Raw genomic sequence first — 22,162 nt, forward strand, 5'->3', positions numbered from 1 at the left:
CATCAGAACAATAATATTCATAATGACAATAATAATAAACATTAGAAGAAAATTAGCTTCTCTAAATCTAAATTAAGTTCCGTACAGTATGAAACTGAGTACTTCCTGAGATTTCAAAGTAAAGGATCGCGTGTCCTTTAGTTTACGATATTTGGGATTAAGGAATAGAAGAGTAATTTAAGATCCTATTATTTGGACTCAGTACTATTCACACTACAGTCAGTACTGGTATGAAGTACTTTTACTGTGTACTTTGTGAATCATTAAAGTTAGACAAAAAGAATGAATCTTGGTCTCTGGAAGGAACTTTGACATTAGATTATTCAAATAGTACACAGTAAAATACTTCATATTATATCTGACTGTAGTCTTAATAATAATCAATAACAGGATCTTAAATGACTCTTCTATTCCTTAACCGCAAATAACTCACGCGATCCTTTACTTTGAAATCCGGACCGGAAGTACTCCTTGGAGTGACGTGCGGTAGCTTTAGGTGGGCGATGACGTCATACTGTACATAGTAAACTTCACTTTAAATCCATTTGTGTTCAGCTGACTGAAGAAAAACATCAAGTATTTCTGGAACTTCTTCAAACGTGACTTTGGTTCCTTCACGAGGAAAGAAGGAGCGACACGCGCACTGAAGACTTTGTGACGTGTCGCTCTGTTCTTCTTCACTGGTCCTCCTCTGAAGTCCACTTGAACTAGTTTCTGCTGGACCCGAAGGACCAAAGAGTCCTCCAAGAGTCCCTCAGTGAAAAGAGTCGCTCACTCACCTTTAGAAGCAGAGAAGAAGAAGCTGCGACACCACGAGCTCCAGAAGTGAAACTAAAGAGGAAACAGGAAGGGAGGGGCCGTCACGAGGACACCAGTGTTTTGGTGCTTTGTAATTGGCTCGTTCAAGATGAACTGCGACACGACTGGAGCATCAGAGAGCAGAAGGGGCGGTGACAGAAAACAGTCCGAATCGGACAGTTTTAATCTGCGTCACTGAATACACAGGATGTCATTTACATCCTGTTCGTCACAGCTGTAGGCTACCTGTGAGTTGATGGATAAATACTGTATTCATCCCTAAGGGACATTTGTTTGTTACAGCAAACAATATACTAAAGCAATTAAAGTAACAGAGTAAAAAATAACAATATATACAATGAAATAGTATGGTATTATTAACTAAGGTAAAATAAGCAGTCGTGCAAAGATTAACCACAGCACACAAACAGCAGTGTTGTATTACGTTATATGTCATATGTCATATGTATGTCTCGTGAATGACATTGGCTCACATTCCAATAAAAAATAACTTAAAATATTAATAAAAATGATCGTGTACTGTTTTCAGTTGATTTAAAGGTGTTAAATTAAAGTTTAACTTCATACCTTTAGAACTAAATATCGTTGTAATTATTAAAGTTAGCTTTGCCTTCACCAGAGTCGGTAAAACGACGCAGACGCAGGTGAATTATTCGTGCGCAGCTCTTGTCATAGTCCGTCATAACGTCTATCCTCGTTGTAAACACTGGCCAAATCCCAACGTCCCCCCTAAACCCTGAACCCTGAACCCTGAAGGACTCACTGAGGTCACCTGGTGAGTGGTTGAGTGTGAGAGGCTGTGAGGGCTTGAGATGGTGTGAATAGAACGGGACAGCACTTTGCTGCAACATATCACGTTACCATGAAAACGACAACAAATATGATGTATAATTGTGTGTATTTATTTTATACGTTGTACTCCCTGATTTGAACGTCTTTCAGGATCTTTACTCACAAGATGAGAAGTAACTTCATATAATCTATTTACTCGTTTTTGTCAAAACAGCTTCAATGACAAAATCTAATATTTGATGAATAAATAAATACATATTCTCTGATTTCATGTTTATTTTTTGTTCCATCTTTAACCCTTAACGTTTCTGTGTAAATGTAATACTCCAGGCTGAACACATGTGATCCGTTCTCTTTGTTTACCTTTTTTTTAACGTCTCCATGCGTCCACTGGTTACCCCGTGTTTAACGTCACATTGCAATGAGTTGTGGGTAATTCCCTTAGGCCAAGTCAGCATACCATGCTGACTTGCGGAAAGGGTTCATTAAGGGCTCAAAATGTCTGCGAGAGAGCCCTCAAACACTTGATGATTTGACAACGGGACAGCCCTAAACCCTCACGGACTTCGCGGGAGTGCGCCTCAAAGTCCGTGAGTCCGTAAGGGGGGACATTGGGATTCGGCCACTGTGCTGATGGTTCTTCCGGATATTAACTCGCCAGAATTACCATCAATGCTGTCAACACATCCGGGACCGTAGTTCCGTCCTTCACAATAAGACATCACGCTTCAACAACTCCGAATTGTGCAATAAAAGCTCCTTAATTTCCATTTGAGTGTATACCACCACCTGCTGTATGTTTTGTTAAACTCTTCTCATGTCAATCAAAACACCAGCTGATGCATTTAACAATTATGTACACATACTGTATATAACAATTACTATCATAACACACGGTGCAGAGTAAGAGTTCTATTACAACTAAACACACAAGTATGATTGAACACACACACACACACACACACACACACACAAACATATAAGTAATAGGTGGACTTTTTCGCCATACAGGCCCGGTTGTGGTTTGGATGGACTACCCTTTCCTGATTCCACAGCTTTGGCAGTTAGGTTAAATCACTTCATACACAGCAACCTAATTCTATTGTGGTATAGGCAGACATTTCTATTTTGCGACAGAGAGAGAGAGAGCGAGAGAGATTTCTTTTGATTTTTTAGAAACTTTTATTTCCAATTCAATTTTGTTTACAGTTTTACTGTTTATCAGAAATTACAACAAACTTAAATCATGCCAAACAAACAAAACCAAAAGAAAAAAACTAAAGAAAACAAACACAAATCATAAGTTCAGAACCAGAGCGTCGTCTCTGACTGAACACAGAACGTCTCTCAGAGCCCAAATGTTCACAAAGAGTTCAGTTTTCTTTGTCAGTCTGTAGAAACCAAACTCCAACTTAAGCCGAGCAGCCAGCAGCCCCGTCAGCATCAAAACCACGTCCTCTGACCCTCCACCCCTCATACGGTTTTTCCTAGTTTTCCAAATTGCTAGTTTGGCCAGTCCTGAAAGGAAATTCATTAGTGTGAGGACAGATTTGTTTTTAGCAGAGTAGTTCGGACCATAGATGAAGAGACAGAAAGAAAAGTGTTCTCCTAAGCCCTGAAACCACGCCTGCAGGCGGCTGAAGAGTCTCACCAGTCTGGAGCACTCAACGAACAGATGATGGATGGTCTCTGTCTGTGAGCAGAAAGGACAGCTGTCCCCTGAGCCAGGATCCAGGTGCACCAGATACCTGTTAGCTATGGCCCCATGTACAATCCTCCACTGGAGGTCTCCTGTCTCTTTGTCTACAGGGGGTTTGTACAGGGACCTCCATCCTCTTGGGGAGGATCCCCTGCCAAAAAAATAAGTCCACCTCAACACCCTCACTCCTGCCAGAGAGCGCAAGTTAGAGACCTTCACACTGGTCTGATACGCTGCTTTCCTCCCCAGAGTCTCAAAGTCCCCCAACTGTGGTGTCTTCAGAGACAGCAGGATGTCCTCCTCATCCTCCCACTGTCCCACAGCAGGACTGACAGCCAGGGGTGGGAAGACATACTCACATTCATCGTCCCATTGCTCAGATATGGTACGGTCTTCAACAAACGCTCTGAGGACTTCTGGCAGGGAAGCGCAGACCTCCTCCACCAGCCTGAGCAGCAGCCTGCTGGACCGGATGCTGGTCAGCTCCGCTAGATGAGGGATGGAGGTCTTCATCAGATGACCCAGCTTCACACAGCCGGCCTCTCTCAGTCTGGATCTCAGGCTGACGGACGTCAGGACCTGGGATGTGACGTAGCTGCTTCCGAACAGCGTCTCCTCAAAGAGCCACATCCCTGGAGTCGTCACAGCTCTCCGCCGGACTGTAAAAACCTGCGACGCCTGTAGGACGGACTGGTAGAACGGTGTCAGACCAGTTAAATCCACTGACTGGGGCTGAAGCAGGAACAGGTGTTTGTCGTAACCTAAGCGTCCAGCCCTCCTCAGCAGCACACAGGCAGCATCAGTCCATGGCAGGCCCAAGCTGTACAGCAGTCTCTGAGCCGTCTGCAGTCTGAAGGCTGTGATGCGTGATGCATTGTCCACCAGACCCTGTCCTCCCTCCCGGACCGGCAGGTACAGCACCGCAGGTCTCAGCCAGTGAAGCCCTGACCAGAAGAAATCCACAACTGTCCTCTGGACTTCCTTAATCAGGCCCTGTGGTGGCGGTAGGACTACCAGTCTGTGCTAAAGGGTTGAGGCAACCAAGTTGTTGACAATCAGGACCCTCCCCCTGTAGGAGAGCTGAGGCAGCAGCCATTTCCATTTGGACAGTCTGGTACACACTCTCTCCATAGCACCCTCCCAGTTCTGTCTTTGAAACACCTCTGTTCCCAAAAAAACACCCAAAACCTTCAGGCCCTGCCTTCCCCATCTGATGCTTCCTGGTAGCTTTGGTGTTTCCTTGTCTGCCCACTGCCCAACCTGCAAAGCTTCACTTTTTTCCCAGTTGACCTTTGCTGAAGATGCCCTCTCAAACAACACTAAACTGCTACTTAGGAACTGGAAAATCCCTCTGGTCTTTGACGAACACATAAATATCATCAGCATATGCTGACACCACCAGCGAGGGCCGCTCAGGCAGCCCCGGTAACATGAGTCCTGATAGACGGGATCTCAACCTGTTCAGGAGAGGCTCAATGGCGATGGAGTACAGCTGTCCAGAGATAGGACATCCCTGTCTGATGCCTCTCTGGACCTGAACTGGACAGCTCAGCGCACCCCCCACCTTCACCAGACTTCCTTGTACATCAAACTCAACAGTGACACAAACCCTTCACCAAAACCAAAAGCTCTTAAAGTGGAAAAAAGAAAACCATGATCAACCCTATCAAAAGCCTTCTCCTGGTCTAATGATATAACACCAACATCAATATGATGCACTTTACAAAAGGTCCAACAAGTCTCTCATGAGAAAAATGTTGTCCATGATGGATCTGTCCGGTACGCAGTAAGACTGGTCTCTGTGGATTATAGACTCCAGAAAGTTCTTAAGCCGGTTGGCGAGCACCTTGGAAAGAAGTTTATAGTCTGTGCATAACAACGCCACCGGCCTCCAGTTCTTTAGTAAGGACAAATCTCCTTTTTTGGGTAACAGTGACAGTGCCGAATGCCGACATGTCGTCGGTAACAGGCCTGTCTGTGAACACTCCTGCAGCACCTGCCACAGGTCGGCTCCCAAACACTTCCAGAAGTGGAAGTCCGCAGGCAGTCCGTCCAGTCCGGGAGCTCTCCCAGCAGCCATCTGACCCACAGCAGCGGTCAGCTCCTCCAGGGAGATGTTGGCGTCCAGGACAGCTCTGTCCTCGGGGCCCAGCTGAGGAAGGTCCTGAAGCAGCTCGTCAACACTCTCTCTGTGGTTGTCCTCCTTCCTGAAGAGGGCGCTGTAGAAACTTACAGCATGTTGCCTCATTTTGATTGGGTCAGTCGTCATCTCACCATCAGGGAGGCGGAGACACACCATCTGTTTGGTCCGAGAGACGGACTTCTCCAGATTGAAGAAGTAGGAGGTAGGAGCATCCATGTCCCTACCACCCAGTGTGAATAGTTATGTAGAACGTCTGTACTTTACTATTGCCTATTGTCATTCTCACCATTTATGACTGGCACTGCCAAGTCTTCACCCAGGGTACTCACCTTTAAGCTCCTCTGGTAGAGTCAGTCGTCACATCTGTATCACACGGTTGTTGGACAGGGAAGAGGGTCAACTTGTTCTCAAAAAACAGAGTCTCTAGTTTGGGTCCAGTCACTTACAAATGGTAAGGCTGTGGTTTTATTAAAACAGTCCAAAGCAATCACATAGAACAATTTAAATTCAATGAAACACTCTCAGTGGTACTGAAACTAATGCTGACATCCTGCTTGTTTTCAGGGTCTCTCAGTCAGCTCTCACTGTGAGTAGAAGGGTGTTCTACTCCCCGCTCAGGGGGCAAGACCCCTAAGGGTCTATTAAGTAAGTCTCTCCCAGTCTCTACGCTGGGAAAAAGCAAAAAATAAACAGATTTTCTTTCATACTACTCTGATTCTAGTGCCTCCCCTAATCACATGCGTCACACATACAGGAGGCATCTGGTACCAGAGTTAACAACAGAATGTAAATGGTTGTAACTGGTTTGGTCCGGATTGAACCAAAGCACCATTCAAGGCTAAAGTGATTATGTTAGATAAAGTGTCTAAGCAGGCTATATGTTTCTATCACCTCTAATATGAAATAAAACAGTTTGTGTTAAATTGGTTATAATAAGTGTAAACAAGTTATATATTGTGACAGTTATAAAAAGTGAACAAAATATATGTTTGTGATGGTTATACTTTTATGCTTTCATATATTTCTACGATCTCTCAACAGAGGATTAATTAGCCTCACCTGTAATCAATCGTGGTAGTAAGAATACAAATCAAAGAATGAAAAGTGAAATCATGACACATTCTGAATTATAATATATCTTCATTGAATAAACAGCTGAGTTGGTTCTTGATCAGTAGTTTGGTTCAAACTTCTTTTGTCTCTTTTGATTTGTTTCTATGAGTTTCATCAAACTAGCACACAGTCAGTGATGAATGAAGTGAAAGTGAACAACACCACGTGAAGAATGACGCTGATTTAACTAATCCTTCATTTTATACAGTGTTGGGATGGATTTGGACATTTCTGCTTTGACGTGATGTTTATGTGCTTTATTATCTAGAATCATCCAAAACTTTGATTTCTTTTGATTTCAACGTCACTTCTCACAGTTTGTTCATTTGTTACACGATGATCAAAGAAGATGAATTTAGTTTGTTCAAATCAAAACAACTCTTTACAACTTGTGGTTCTTTTTCCACAGATGCTGAATTTGATCCAGAAAGACTCTTGTTTGACATTCGGAGGTTTTTCTGAACACAAACAAATGTTTCAAGACAACAAAGTTCAGTTTTCTACACAAAGTCAAAGATGTTTCACAGCTTCTCTCAGACAACACATCATGTCAGGTCATTACATGGACCTCGCTCAGCTCCTTCAGACCTCCATCTGCAACACCACAAGTCCCAGAGAGCTCTCAACCCCCCAGAGTCCAGACCAGCTCAGGTACCCCTCACCTGCTCCAACTGCATCTACAACCACTGAGAGATCAGGTTGGTACGAACTAACATCAGCTGTGTGTGATCCTGTACACACTGAACTATCTGGTCAGCAGAGAGAAGGTTTCTCTAGCAGGAGGAGACTCTCCCTCCTACAGAGAACACAGAGACACTGAGGAACCAGACCAGGACCTGGACCAGAACCTGAACCCAGGATAAAGAGGTTCAGTGAATGTGGTGTTGAAGGTGTGGAGGTGGATCAGTGTGTCAGAGGAGACTCTGTAGAAGGACAGAGAGCCAGCAGGACAGTCCACATACACTGCTACTCTACCAGAGGGGGAGGAGGAGGAGGAGGAGGAGGAGGAGGAGGAGGATGGGGGGGTGGAGATGGCTGTTCTTGACTTATTGTGATAGACATAGTAACCACCACCAGAACATCTCAGACACCAGGACTGATCATTCTCTCCAAACCAACAGTCATCACTCTCTCCTTTCCTCCTGACTCCTCTGTAACTCACTGATATATTAACTCCTCCTCTCCACTCGACCTCCCAGTAACAGCGACCAGTCAGACCAGTTCTACACAGCAGCTGATGACAGTCATCAAATCTGTCTGGATGATCAGGATATGACTGAACCTCCTCCACATGTGTCACCTTCCTGTTGTTGTCAGACAGTTTGAGTTCTCTGTGTACTGTGTTTGTGTCGAGTGTGAGTTCACAGGAATCTGATGGAGAGAACAAGACACAACACAGCTGCAGTTATTAATCTATCATCTGTTTGATGATGACATCAGAGATGAATGAGTGATGTCACAGTTTAAAGATGCTTTGTTTTCATGAATCAAACTCAAAGCACACTCACACTTCCTCAGACCTGGTCTGAACCATCGGACTCCAGCAGGCTCCACCCTGAAAGGAGGAGGGGGGTCAGAGCAGCATGAAACATGGACATTACATCGCTCTCACACACAGAGCTTTGTTATTCATGTTCACATGGAGCACTTATTATTCATCAGCTCATACTCTTTGACTTCACTGGAGCTTCTTCTGATTGGCCCATGACGACAGCTCATGATGTTCACTTGTTCATGATCTATTATTATCAGTATTATATTGACAATCATCCATTTCAGACTCAGTTTCCTCCACCAGTCAGTCAGTAAATCACATGTTTGAACTGCATCAATTGATTTCTTTGTCCACTTGTGGTTCAGTGAAAACAAGCTGTAAACACAACATGTGACATATTATCAGCTTATAAAGTAGTTGTGTCTAACATGATGTCAACCAGCTGCTTCCACATCCAGCAGTTACACATCAACATGATGACTCATCAGGAGTCTTTGTGTTTGTGTCTCCTGATGAATGTTAGTCCACTATTCTCTCTCTTGTAGCTCTGTGTTTGGTCTCCACCACCTCCTGAGGGAAACATCTGTCTCTTTAGCTGCTAAATGCTCCTCTATGTTCACCAGCTAGTCTCTGACTGAGTCTGTCTGCTGTTTGCTGCTGAGCAGGTAGTGAACAGTGGCTTCATCACAGCTTGTTGGATGAAAACAGCTGCTGCTGGAAACACTGAGACTGAACCAAACAGGAAATGTGCTGCAGAACCAAAACTAGGAGCTAAAAGAGGCTAAAAAGCTCAGTAGAGCTGCAGAGATGGAGACAGTTCTCTGTGGGTTCATCACCACCACAAGACTCTTCACCATCACACAGAGTCAGCTGATCCGTTGTCAATATAGAAGTATTGATTGTTGATGTTCTGGTCCTGACAAGTGACCTCTTGTGTTTGTGTAATAATGACTGTTGTCTCTCAGAAGTAAAGGAGAAAGTATCCTGAAATCACTACAGCGCCACAAACCCTCTGATGGAGGAGGTCGGGGGGGATGGTTGGATGTACAAAGCTGTTCACATCCCGTCTCCTAGCAACAGTCAACACTGGTTTCTATGATCTGTAATCTGGGGGTGAAAATATTACAGTTCAAGTCCGTCTGCAGCCACAGAGCACTGCCTGTGTCCCCCTAGAACTTTGGTCCAGTCCTCAATAAACCTCTTTGGGCTCTGACACACCATGTCCACAGTCAGCTGTTGGTTCTTCACTGAGCGTCTGTGGCCGACTGTCACCTGTAGTTTCAACAAGTCGACTCTTATCAGCCAGGGAACTGGCTCTCAGTGCAGAACAAACCAAAACCAGGTAAAGCTGAACTCCTTCAAAACAGAAAAACATTCCTATTGTGATGATTCATCAAGACGCTTTAAACAGATTGTTTCTTTGTCTGTTTGTCTTTTCACAATAAAGTCTGGACTAAAGGACAACACACACACAAGCAACTAAGCATCAACTATTGTTTGATATGAGCCCACAAACCTGCAGCGTGACGACGTTGACTCATGTCAACCCACCATGATGCCCGTCAACGTGTCAGGATACACCACTGACCTACTTTCTAATGTTGAAACAAGACAACGCTCCAGAAAAAAAACAGTTACATCACCTTCCCTCCCTGTTTGTGCTCATTCTGGCTACTGTTCCCTGACTACTTCTGTCTGTGTTGATGGTCTGATGTGGGACACAAACAGTTTGATGAGTTTCTGGTAGTTTGAGGTCAGCTTGGTGTGTCAGGGTCATATTAACCAGGCTGACAGTGTGACAGAGAAAACATGTCCAGCTCTACCTCCTCTATCAGACTGCTTGTCTGTGGCTGCAGCAGGCCTCTTCATACCTGAGAGTTTCCAGTCTCCAGAGTGGATCCTCCAGTCCAGCAGACAGCAGCTTCGCCCCTGGATCTCCTGGATGATTGTAGCTCAGGTCCAGCTCTCTCAGATGGGAGGGGTTGGAGCTCAGAGCTGAGGCCAGAGAAGCACAGCCTTCCTCTTTGATCAGACAGCCTGACAGGCTGCAAACACACAAAACAACACACATGTCACATAATCTGACGGAATCTGTTTGTGTGTAAACTTTAAACTAAGTACTTAGTCCAAGAAAAGTAATTCACAGGGTCACCTGAGAGTCTCCAGTGTACACTGTGGACTTTCCAGTCCAGCAGACAGCAGCTTCACTCCTGAATCCTGCAGGTTGTTGTTACTCAGGTCCATCTCTCTCAGACTAGAGGACTGAGAGCTGAGAACTGAGGACAGAGCTTCACAGCTTCTCTCTGAGAGGTTACAGCCACTCAGTCTGAAGAGACAAGGTTGAATATAAAATAAACAATAAGTAGAAAAGATAGCAGCGTACTTAAATTATGATGTATGAATCTAACTCTCTCTGTACTTACAGAGATTTGTTGGAGGCTTTGACCACTGGCAGCAGCCTCAGAAGAGCCTCCTCTGAAGCAGAGTACTTCTTCAGGTCAAACACGTCCAGATCTTTTCCTGATGACAGTAAGATGAAGACCAGAGCTGACCACTGAGCAGGAGACAGTTCATCTGTGGAGAGACGTCCTGAACTCAGGGACTGTTGGATCTCCTCCACTAGAGAACCATCATTCAGTTCATTCAGACAGTGGAACAGATTGATGCTTTTCTCTGGAGACACATCCTCACTGATCTTCTCCTTGATGTACTGGACTGTTTCCTGATTGGCCTGTGAGCTACTTCCTGTCTGTGTCAAAAGACCTCGTAGGAGTTTCTGATTGGTCTCCAGAGAAAGTCCCAGGAGGAAGCGGAGGAACAAGTCCAGATGTCCATTTGGACTCTGTAAGGCCTTGTCCACAGCACTCTGGTAGAGACGTGTTCGTTCAGGTTTGTCTCTCGAGACTTCAGACAACCGGGAGGTTGTTGGTTCTTCTGACAGCAGATTGACTCCAGAGTTGATGAAGGTCAGATGGACATGAAGAGCAGCCAGAAACTCCTGAACACTCAGATGGATGAAGCAGAACACTGCGTCCTGGTACAGTCCTCTCTCCTCTCTAAAGATCTGTGTGAACACTCCTGAGTACACTGAGGCTGCTCTGATGTCGATGCCACACTCTGTCAGGTCGGATTCATAGAAGATCAGGTTGCCTTTCTGCAGCTGATCAAAAGCCAGTTTTCCCAGAGACTCAGTCATCTCCCTGCTCTCTGGACTCCAGTGTGGATCTGTCTCAGCTCCTCTATCATACTTGATTTTCTTCAGTTTGGACTGAACCACCAGGAAGTGGATGTACATCTCAGTCAGGGTCTTGGGCAGTTCTCCTCCCTCTCTGGTCTTCAACACATCCTCCAGAACTCCAGCAGTGATCCAGCAGAAGACTGGGATGTGGCACATGATGTGGAGGCTTCGTGAGGTCTTGATGTGGGAGATGATCCTGCTGGCCTGCTCCTTATCTCTGAATCTCTTCCAGAAGTACTCCTCCTTCTGTGGGTCAGTGAACCCTCTGACCTCTGTCACCATGTCGACACACTCAGGAGGGATCTGATTGGCTGCTGCAGGTCGTGTGGTTATCCAGAGGCGAGCAGAGGGAAGCAGGTTCCCCCTGAAGAGGTTTGTCAGCAGCACATCCACTGAGGTGGACTCTGTAACATCAGTCAGGACCTCATTGTTGAGGAAGTCCAGAGGAAGTCGACACTCATCCAGACCGTCAAAGATGAACAGAACCAGGAACTCTTCAAAGCTGCAGATTCCTGCTTCTTTGGTTTCACTGAAGAAGTGATGAACAAGTTCCACCAAGCTGAACTTCTTCTCTTTCAGCACATTCAGCTCTCTGAAAGTGAATGGAAATGTGAACAGTATGTCCTGGTGGTCTTTGTCTTCAGCCCAGTCCAGAGTGAACTTCTGTGTTAAGACTGTTTTCCCAATGCCAGCCACTCCCTTTGTCATCACTGTTCTGATTGGTTCCTCTCCTTCAGGTGAGGCTTTAAAGAGGTCTTCCTGTCTGATGGTTGTTTCTGGTCTGTGTGGTTTCCTGGATGCTGTTTCAATCTGTCTGACCTCATGTTCATCATTGACCTCTGCAGTCCCTCCCTCTGTGATGTAGAGCTCTGTGTAGATCTGGTTCAGAAGGGTTGGGTTTCCTGCTTTAGCGATCCCCTCAAACACACACTGGAACTTCTTCTTCAGGTTAGATTTGAGTTCACGCTGACAAACTGCAGGATGACTTTCTGAATGACTTCCTGAATAAAAACAAAGAACATCAATGAATAGATTATTAGACAAATATGTCAACATATCTGAATACATGTTGGTCCATCTCTTGAGACTTTAGTAAACGTTCCATTTATCCAGCATGTTAAATCTTTAGAGAAATCCTCTTACTGCTCTGCAGACAGTCAGCCAGCTCCTCCTGCTTCATCCTCCTCAGGAAGTTCAGTGTGATCTTCAGAAATGCCTCTCTGCTGCTCCTCCTCTGCTCTTCATCCACACTGTCCAGCACCTCCTCATCCTCCCTCTGACTCTCTAAGCATTCTGGGTAATCTGAACTCACAACCTTCTGGATCTTCTTCAGCTCATTCTTCACAAAAGTGACGATGTTCTCCTCCAGCAGCTGGAACAGAATATTCTCTGAATGACACAAACTAAAACCATGGAACCAAACATCAGATCCATGTTGGACAGACTGACAATCCACTGGTCTACAGAGTGCAGCATGGAGATGATTGTGAACAGAATAGATTTAAAGTAGTTGTTCATGTACAGACCATAAATATGGAGTCCAGGTGTGTTTGATGCTGCTGGGCAGACTGACCTCTGGGAACCTCTGAGCTCTCCTGGTCCTCTCTGTGGAGGAATCATGAAGAATCAGCTCACATTGTGTTTGTACCATTCACACAAATACAACAATTAGTTAAAGATGTTGTGTTCTGTCATGATTAGTGCTGAGCAATAATAAAAAATGTTAACCGCGATTAATCGCATAACTTTTGCCAAGAAGTCTTTGATCTGCCAGGATTTTATCACGACAATGTTGACTTTGTTATGATCACAGAATGTTGGACTAGCTCTGAGGAATGCACACCTCTCATTGAGTCATGCTGTGATTCACAGAAATGTTCTCAGGCGTTCCTCACTCTGGATCGGCTGCTTCTCCTCCTTTGAATATCTTAGTTATATTTACAGACCCACTAATCTTACTGTTGATCTTTCATTATGGAACAATATGACAGAGTCCTTATTCTTGGTGATTTTCATATGTTTGCTGCCCCTCTTCCTCGTTCACCTCTGACTTTATCAAACTCTGAGATTCTTTTAATTTGAGACAATTTGTGAATCAACGAGGCATGAAGAAGCCCTGTTTACATCCCTCAGCTTTAAGTCCTTTTAGACTCATCTGTAAGCTGTCGTCTTTATCAAAGATTTTAGAAAAGACTGTTTCCATCAATTGATTTGTTTCATGAATAACCAGTGGCGGCTGGTGGAACATGTTCTAGGGCCATCCAATCAATTTCAGCAAACATCCCAGAATGATTTAATGCAAAAACATGAAGGTATCAAACACGCATTACTACTCAGTTAAATATTTAACATTTATTCCAACACGAAAAAAAGCAGTAAATAACACTTTGATAAACACATCAGGACATCTTATTGTAGTCACGCTCACAGGGAATTCAGTATAAATTATATACACAGTATAATATATATCATATCATAATATTCAGTATAATATAAAACACACACACACATATATAGATATAAGCTATGATGAGTTTTCACTGTTAATTCATCATCTCTATTAAATGTTGATGCCTCCATGAACGAGTTCAGATGAGACTGAGGAACTATGTAGAGCAGGGGTCTTCAGCTCAAATTTAAAGAGGTCTTGTGGTGGCCCGTTCTTTGTTCCTTGTCCTGTTTAATGGGCCATGTTACGAGGCTCCATTTCTGACTCACACGCTTCAACAGTTCAAATAATTGTTCTTGCACGCTGATTCCTTTGCCGTCACTTGATTTATTTATTTTCACTTTCGACAAAATCAACAGCCATAATCAATTCATCGTGAGGTTTAGCGTGAGGTCAAAGACTGTCCCGATGCCTCGTTCTACACAAAAGAAAACTAACCCGAGACTCAGTCCCACCTCTTCCTCTTCTACCAGCTGATCCTCATCTGATTAATCACAAAAGTTCCTAAACGAAAATAAATGTACAGAATGCACATTTAACTTTCGTTAACAAATTAAGAATGTGTTTAGGTCATACAAACATGTTTGCAAAATTAGAAATTATGATTTGTAATCAAAACTTAATATATGGCTCTAACAGGTCTAGTTCGAAAAAATGTCTTGAAGCAAAGGTCCGGAAGATCATAATCTCTAACTATTTAGTGTGATATATATTTAAGTAGCCTAGTAGTTGTATCAACATCTGCATGTAATCAATACCTGACATCAATCAAATGAATTCAGTACGATTCAAAAACCTTTTGACAATATTTATTGTCACGTAACATAGAACTGAACATATATGTATGACTGCAGATATGTATACTGTTCTCTCATTAACTAAATAAAAGCATTTCAACATAAGAGAAAATAAATAAAATGTGAAAATTGTGCATGTTCAAATAAAGTGCTTAACTTCAGAACAATAAATTAAAGGAGGAAAAGCTTCAATTTCCCCTTTTCTGTTTCACATCTTGACTCAACAGTCTCAACCAATTTTACAGACAATAAATTCCAACAAATCTTAACAATTGAACAGTTTTAGAGTCTCACTTTCTCCCCCTCTTATACTCCGTTACTCTTATACTCTTATAGTTCAAGGTCCTAGGGCAGGCATGTCCAAAGTCCGGCCCGCGGGCCAATCACGGCCCGAGGTCAGATTTTATACGGCCCGCGCCTTCTGTCTTAAAATGCATTATTTATGGCCCGCCAGCACAGTCAAAACGGAATGAATAAATCATACAAATTCAACATGCAATTCCTCTTTTCACCTCATGGTGGCAGCACCACTCTGTAACTGTCTGGCTTTTTTTAATTGTCTCTGACCCTTCAACCGTCATGGCTACGGCAAGTAAAATAAGGAAAGTCGATACCGAGGGCCGCGGCTTTCATATTTTTTCACCGAAAACCGAAACAACTGTGTCTGCCTAGTTTGAGACTGTTGCCTTGTTTAAGTGATATAATGTAAAGAGACACTACGAGAAAAAACATGCTAATACTTCAACAAGCTATCAGAGAGCGACCGTGCTAGAAAAGTGAAGTAACTCCAAGATAACTTGGCCACACAGCAGCGGTCTTTTTCGCGGGCCCACGAGTCAAATGCATATCTGCAAACGTGTTGCTTTTCAGCGAAATTAGCCGTTTTGAATGAAAATATATCATCCACGTGATCCGTAGATGTTTTCTCTTTAGGGGGGGGGTCATCTGGCCAGCCAGCGTTTCTCAGATTGGATTGAGACGAGGAAAAAAGGTGATGACGTGATCTTCGCAATAAAACATCTTTGATGTGTAGAGTCTTGGCCAATCAGCGTTAAGATGTCTACACCGTCTTTCCCTCCGTTACAGTTCAGACTTGCTTGGTTAAGGTTAACGTCCACTGCATGCGGAACTTTGTTTGTTAACATTCGTCATTATCGCGATTTAGGAGGAAAAAAAACGTAACGCGATGAAACATGCTCGGTTCAGTTCACGCGGTCACTCGTTAACGTTAAACCGGAACACCGGCGGATCTGCTGGCAGGTTGTTTTTTTTAACTCAAAGTAGAATGAGGATGATTTCGTGGTGACAATAACTTTTAAGACCACGATGATGAGGCCCAGATACTGATGAGATGATGAGGTCAAAGAGCTTCAGGGAGAGGACGCTGTTTGTGTAGCGCAGCTTGATGCAGGGCTGAGATGTGAAGGAGCTGGGCCTGGATAAAGGTGGAGCTGGGCCTGGATAAAGGTGGAGCTGGGCCTGGATAAAGGTGGAGGTCTACTCTAAACAGACGTGAGTACAGCTTCCTGCTGTCGCAGTGTTTTAGAAATATTGATAAGGCAGGGTATGCTAAATGCTGCCTCTGCTCCAAGGAGATGAACTACAGTAACAAGGGCTCACGTGCCCTCTCATCACACTCCCAGACACTGTTCACTGTGATGACCACAGCCAGGGTACTTCCGGTCCCAACAGGGCCCTGAAGTAATGATAGAGAGGGTTAAGGTGCCTGTATCTTCATTTCAGCGGGTTGCTAATGCAGAGGTGTGTATAGATCACAGCTATTACTTTACTCTTCATTCTAATTTAAATAATTGAACTGGATTGAATGCATATTATTTGCAAATAGAAGTTAGGCCACAATTCTAACAGCTTTACAGTAACAGTGGAAGTTAATACAGTAACGGGGTTCAATGAAAACTAATCACTTTATTTGTACAGGCGATGGTTCTCGCTACTCTTGCTATCTTTGTTTTTAAATGACAAACTTTTGAAAATGAGACCTCGTTCTCAATGGATTTTGTCTACATAAAAGGTTAAAAATAATAATAGATTGAAAAAAACTATCCAGCTGTTCAACCAGAGCTGAAATACTGATTAATAACTGAATAATAAATTAGTTTTTTGCTTAAAGTAAATGTCTTATCACTTAATTTTCTTCTCAGAGTTCACCAGAATGCTACATTTTAAAGATCATATTTAAAATAAAATGCTCCCTGCTGTGTCATTGAAAATATAATTATTAAATAATAGTGTATGTATAGGCAACTTGTATTGTTTAAAATAATGTCAGCAGGGACTGTTGGCCCTTGGGCATCTTCACATTATCAAATCTGGCCCTCTTTGAAAAACGTTTGGACACCCCTGTCCTCGGGGAAACACTGCATGTCAACATAATACAGAGATTCATTGCTCTGCAGATGATACTGTGAGGAATTTAAGTTTTAGAGCATTCCTAGTGCTGGATATTATATGTTACAGTGTGTTTACTTGTAAGAGTTTAAACCAAGAAGTGTGGTCATTTCATGCTGTAAGAGGGGGGGGGGGGGGTGAGGAGTGTACTGGAGACGGGGGTTTGGCGAACCAAACAAAGAAACTGGCCCCAAGAATGTAAGGAGGTGTCTGCCAGCGGGGGTCGGAACGAAGCTGGCTGACCTAGGTGTGAAGAACAGAACCAAAGGCATGGCCCAGGAGGGGCTTATTGGATGAGCCAATCGTGGGAGCTGATCGATGGGCTCATCAATGTAACTTTGGGGGGACAAAGGGTGTGGATCGACAGAGAGAGTCAGACTTCCTTGGGGCCATTCAGTGAACACATTAGTTTGCTGGGTGGCCTGAACGGGGTCTCATATTAAATGGAATATTATGTTTGTTTTATCATTCATGGTGTACTTCAGTTTGCAGTTGTTTTGGCTTCTGTAGTTATTAAATATCTTGTGATTTTGATCTGGACCTGCTGATTCCTGCCCTGTTAAGAATGGGAGTAAGGGGGGGGGGCTTCTTCTCCTGTATGGGCTGCTTTTCAACATGTGGCCTTCCACAGTTCTGAGAGGTTCAGGACCTAACAATACCCAGTTGTACATCCCATGAAGCCTGCTCCAGCACTGTTTCATGGTTCATGTCCTGTCTTGTAGGTATAATGACCCCTGCTGGCCCCTTTCTGCATCAATGATCTCTCCTCCAGTCTAGGAGTTCTCTGCACAGAGAATAAATACTCCAAAGACAAACTTTCTTTCCTCACATGTCCTTATTTCAGTGTTATAGCGCTCACTCGTACTATTATATAGTTTACACCACACCTTACTAACGGGCCTTTGCTGTCCGGGCCCCTCAGCGGTGGAACTCTCTTCCTGCTAATCTAAGGCCGGAAAATTCAGTTTCCTCTTTAAATCTCTTCTGAAGACTCACTTTTACCGTTTGGCTTGTTTTGACATCTGACGCATTTTATTTTGTTTATTGATTTAAATCTTATTTTACCGGTTTGATTGTGTTTCTGATTTGCTTTCATGTTTCATTATGAAGCACTTTGTAACTTTATTTTGAAAAGGTGCAATTTAAATAAAGTTATTATCATCATCATCATCATCATCATCATCATCATCATCATCATCATCAGTTTGAAATCCTCACCTTTGATCAACAGAGTGGCGTCCATCTTTGAAGTCAATAAAATGAGGCATAGACCAGTCACTCTTCATGGACACACAGCTGGGTCCAGGTTCAGGTTCAGGTCCAGGTTCAGGTTCAGGTCCAGGTTGTTCCAGTTTCCTCCTGATAGAAACACCAGATACATTCAGTGATGTAATAAACCTGCTGTACTCTGTGTGTTAGTATCCTGGTAGTTTTAGGAGACGTTTAGTATGAAATCAATGTTTCATGTAGAAATGTTTCAGTGTTGATGTTGAAGCTGTGTTGGAGCCATGATGTGGTTTTGTTGGTTTCTTTTGTTTTTGAGGGAAACACGGGGTGAATTTGTATGCAGTTCTGGCACATTGACCTAAAAGTGCATATAGGTAAGTGTCTAGTAATGAGAACCAGGTGTGTGTGGACGGGAAGCGAACAGTTTTTGACCGTGTCAAGGAATCGTGTCAGCGTAGAGTTTCAAGGTGATATATTATCCTGTCACGTATCCTGTGTTGTTCTGTTTTGGTGTCAATATGCAACCGGAATAAATGGATCAACGGATCCAAAGAAAGACAGCGCACTGGACAATGAAATGTTTGTGGAACACGCGTCCGATCAAGTTCTCCCGTTCGCCCCCTAGTGGCTTTAAGATAAATTGGATATTGTTGAAGTCACTACATTAAGTCAAAAACTGGCTTCATCTGAACTCGTATGGATCGACGTGTGCTGGATTCAACAGCTGATCGAATAGACATCGCTGGAATGTTGTGGTTGCTTTGAAGTCTAATTGGACAACTGATCATCACCACCACCAAGCTACGATTTCGGACCAATGGACACTGAATGGACAGAAGTATGTAGTGCTACCAACATGGCCATGTTAAAGTTGTGTGCACACTTTTATTTTGAGTGTAAATCCAATGCATTGGTTCCAACTGATAGGCCTAATATAAGAGCTGTATGGGTGGATTAATTTTGAATTGTATTTAATAAATGATGGATTCTGATATAGGTGTAAAGCTACAAAATCAAGGTTCTATTGTTGATGAGTCAAACCTGTCTGGTGTACAGCTAGTAGAGAAGCTTCATGTTCTGCTTCTCTTTCCCGCTAGTCTGCTGTCTGATCGTGAGGTCAGGCTGATCTGGGATCAGCTCTTTGGCCTTAAGTTTCTCCTCAAACTTCTCCTCTCAAAGGGGTCTTGAAGGAGTAGTGCTCACGCTGGCGCTCGCGCTCGCCTGTAGAGACTTCTCCTGTTTTGGCCCCACGCTGAATCTATTTGAGGACGCTGATTGACTAAATTGTACGTCACTCATTTCTATCTTTAATCAGCAATTGGCTAAACTGCTTCATAGACCCGCCTCGGCCTCACTAGCTGCGCGTTCTGAGACGTGCACACAAGCGGAGATGATGAGCAGACAGGCTGCATACAAAATCCCCTTCAAAATAAAAGCACAGGATTTTTTCTGCTCAGCTCAGCCTTTGACACAGTGGACCACAATCTCTGAATCCGCCGTCTAAAGAACTCTGTTGGCATCAGTGATGTGGAGCTGGATTGGTTGATGTCTTATCTGTTGAACTGGTTCTTTTGTGTAATGCTTGGAGAGGCCTCCTCTCTTCTGTGGGGTCCCTCAGGGGTCTATATTGGGTCCCCTCCTGTTCACCATGTACATGTCACCACTAGGACTCATCATACATCAACATAATACAGAGATTCATTGCTCTGCAGATGATACCCAGTTGTACATCCCATGAAGCCTGCTCCAGCACTGTTTCATGGTTCATGTCCTGTCTTGTAGGTATAATGACCCCTGCTGGCCCCTTTCTGCATCAATGATCTCTCCTCCAGTCTGGGAGTTTTATCTAATAAGGTTCAGCATGAAGCCTCAACCTGGGTGTTATTTCTGACTCTGACTTGACTTTTGATGCTCAGGTGACCAAAGTTGTGCAGATCTGCTTTACTCAATTGAGACAGCGAAGCAGAATCAGGTCATTCCTTTGACCTTTGACCTGAGAGAGTCATTCATGCTTTCATCTCCTCCAGACTCGACTACTGCGATGCACTTTAATCTGGTATCAGCAGGAGAAACATTCCATCAGAGGAAGTAACTGAATGGGGTGCAGACAGTTAAGCACAGAATGTTTAGGTGAGGAACAGAAACAGATGTGTTAGAGAGGACTCATCCTACCCCCCCACCCTTGTGCACTGGTCCTTTATAAGATGTAGAAACCTGCACACGGGGCTCTTCATCCCTCAGACTGCACACAGGAGCTCAGTGGGATGATTGAACCTTCTCTGCACAGAGAATAAATACTCCAAAGACAAACTTTCTTTCCTCACATGTCCTTATTTCAGTGTTATAGCGCTCACTCGTACTATTATATAGTTTACACCACACCTTACTAACGGGCCTTTGCTGTCCGGGCCCCTCAGCGGTGGAACTCTCTTCCTGCTAATCTAAGGCCGGAAAATTCAGTTTCCTCTTTAAATCTCTTCTGAAGACTCACTTTTACCGTTTGGCTTGTTTTGACATCTGACGCATTTTATTTTGTTTATTGATTTAAATCTTATTTTACCGGTTTGATTGTGTTTCTGATTTGCTTTCATGTTTCATTATGAAGCACTTTGTAACTTTATTTTGAAAAGGTGCAATTTAAATAAAGTTATTATCATCATCATCATCATCATCATCATCATCATCATCATCATCATCATCAGTTTGAAATCCTCACCTTTGATCAACAGAGTGGCGTCCATCTTTGAAGTCAATAAAATGAGGCATAGACCAGTCACTCTTCATGGACACACAGCTGGGTCCAGGTTCAGGTTCAGGTCCAGGTTCAGGTTCAGGTCCAGGTTGTTCCAGTTTCCTCCTGATAGAAACACCAGATACATTCAGTGATGTAATAAACCTGCTGTACTCTGTGTGTTAGTATCCTGGTAGTTTTAGGAGACGTTTAGTATGAAATCAATGTTTCATGTAGAAATGTTTCAGTGTTGATGTTGAAGCTGTGTTGGAGCCATGATGTGGTTTTGTTGGTTTCTTTTGTTTTTGAGGGAAACACGGGGTGAATTTGTATGCAGTTCTGGCACATTGACCTAAAAGTGCATATAGGTAAGTGTCTAGTAATGAGAACCAGGTGTGTGTGGACGGGAAGCGAACAGTTTTTGACCGTGTCAAGGAATCGTGTCAGCGTAGAGTTTCAAGGTGATATATTATCCTGTCAAGTATCCTGTGTTGTTCTGTTTTGGTGTCAATATGCAACCGGAATAAATGGATCAACGGATCCAAAGAAAGACAGCGCACTGGACAGAGAAATGTTTGTGGAACACGCGTCCGATCAAGTTCTCCCGTTCGCCCCCTAGTGGCTTTAAGATAAATTGGATATTGTTGAAGTCACTACATTAAGTCAAAAACTGGCTTCATCTGAACTCGTATGGATCGACGTGTGCTGGATTCAACAGCTGATCGAATAGACATCGCTGGAATGTTGTGGTTGCTTTGAAGTCTAATTGGACAACTGATCATCACCACCACCAAGCTACGATTTCGGACCAATGGACACTGAATGGACAGAAGTATGTAGTGCTACCAACATGGCCATGTTAAAGTTGTGTGCACACTTTTATTTTGAGTGTAAATCCAATGCATTGGTTCCAACTGATAGGCCTAATATAAGAGCTGTATGGGTGGATTAATTTTGAATTGTATTTAATAAATGATGGATTCTGATATAGGTGTAAAGCTACAAAATCAAGGTTCTATTGTTGATGAGTCAAACCTGTGTGGTGTACAGCTAGTAGAGAAGCTTCATGTTCTGCTTCTCTTTCCCGCTAGTCTGCTGTCTGATCGTGAGGTCAGGCTGATCTGGGATCAGCTCTTTGGCCTTAAGTTTCTCCTCAAACTTCTCCTCTCAAACGGGTCTTGAAGGAGTAGTGCTCACGCTGGCGCTCGCGCTCGCCTGTAGAGACTTCTCCTGTTTTGGCCCCAAGTTGA

General features: G+C 43.6%; 1 protein-coding gene across 1 annotated transcript in view; it reads right to left on the minus strand.

The window, feature by feature from the left end:
* The window catches only part of LOC306697259 (NACHT, LRR and PYD domains-containing protein 3-like), a 57,258-nt gene that overhangs the window by 15,018 nt on the left and 20,078 nt on the right, over nucleotides 1-22,162 (minus strand). The window contains exons 5-6 of the mRNA XM_079161067.1: nucleotides 20,898-21,038; nucleotides 18,173-18,313 (exon numbers count right to left, since the gene is read on the minus strand). Of these exons, the coding sequence (XP_079017193.1) occupies nucleotides 18,173-18,313; nucleotides 20,898-21,038 (282 nt within the window). The remainder of the gene's footprint in view (nucleotides 1-18,172; nucleotides 18,314-20,897; nucleotides 21,039-22,162) is intronic.

Source organism: Pholis gunnellus, assembly GCF_910591455.1.
Source record: "Pholis gunnellus genome assembly, chromosome: 6".
Taxonomy (NCBI): Eukaryota; Metazoa; Chordata; class Actinopteri; order Perciformes; family Pholidae; genus Pholis; species Pholis gunnellus.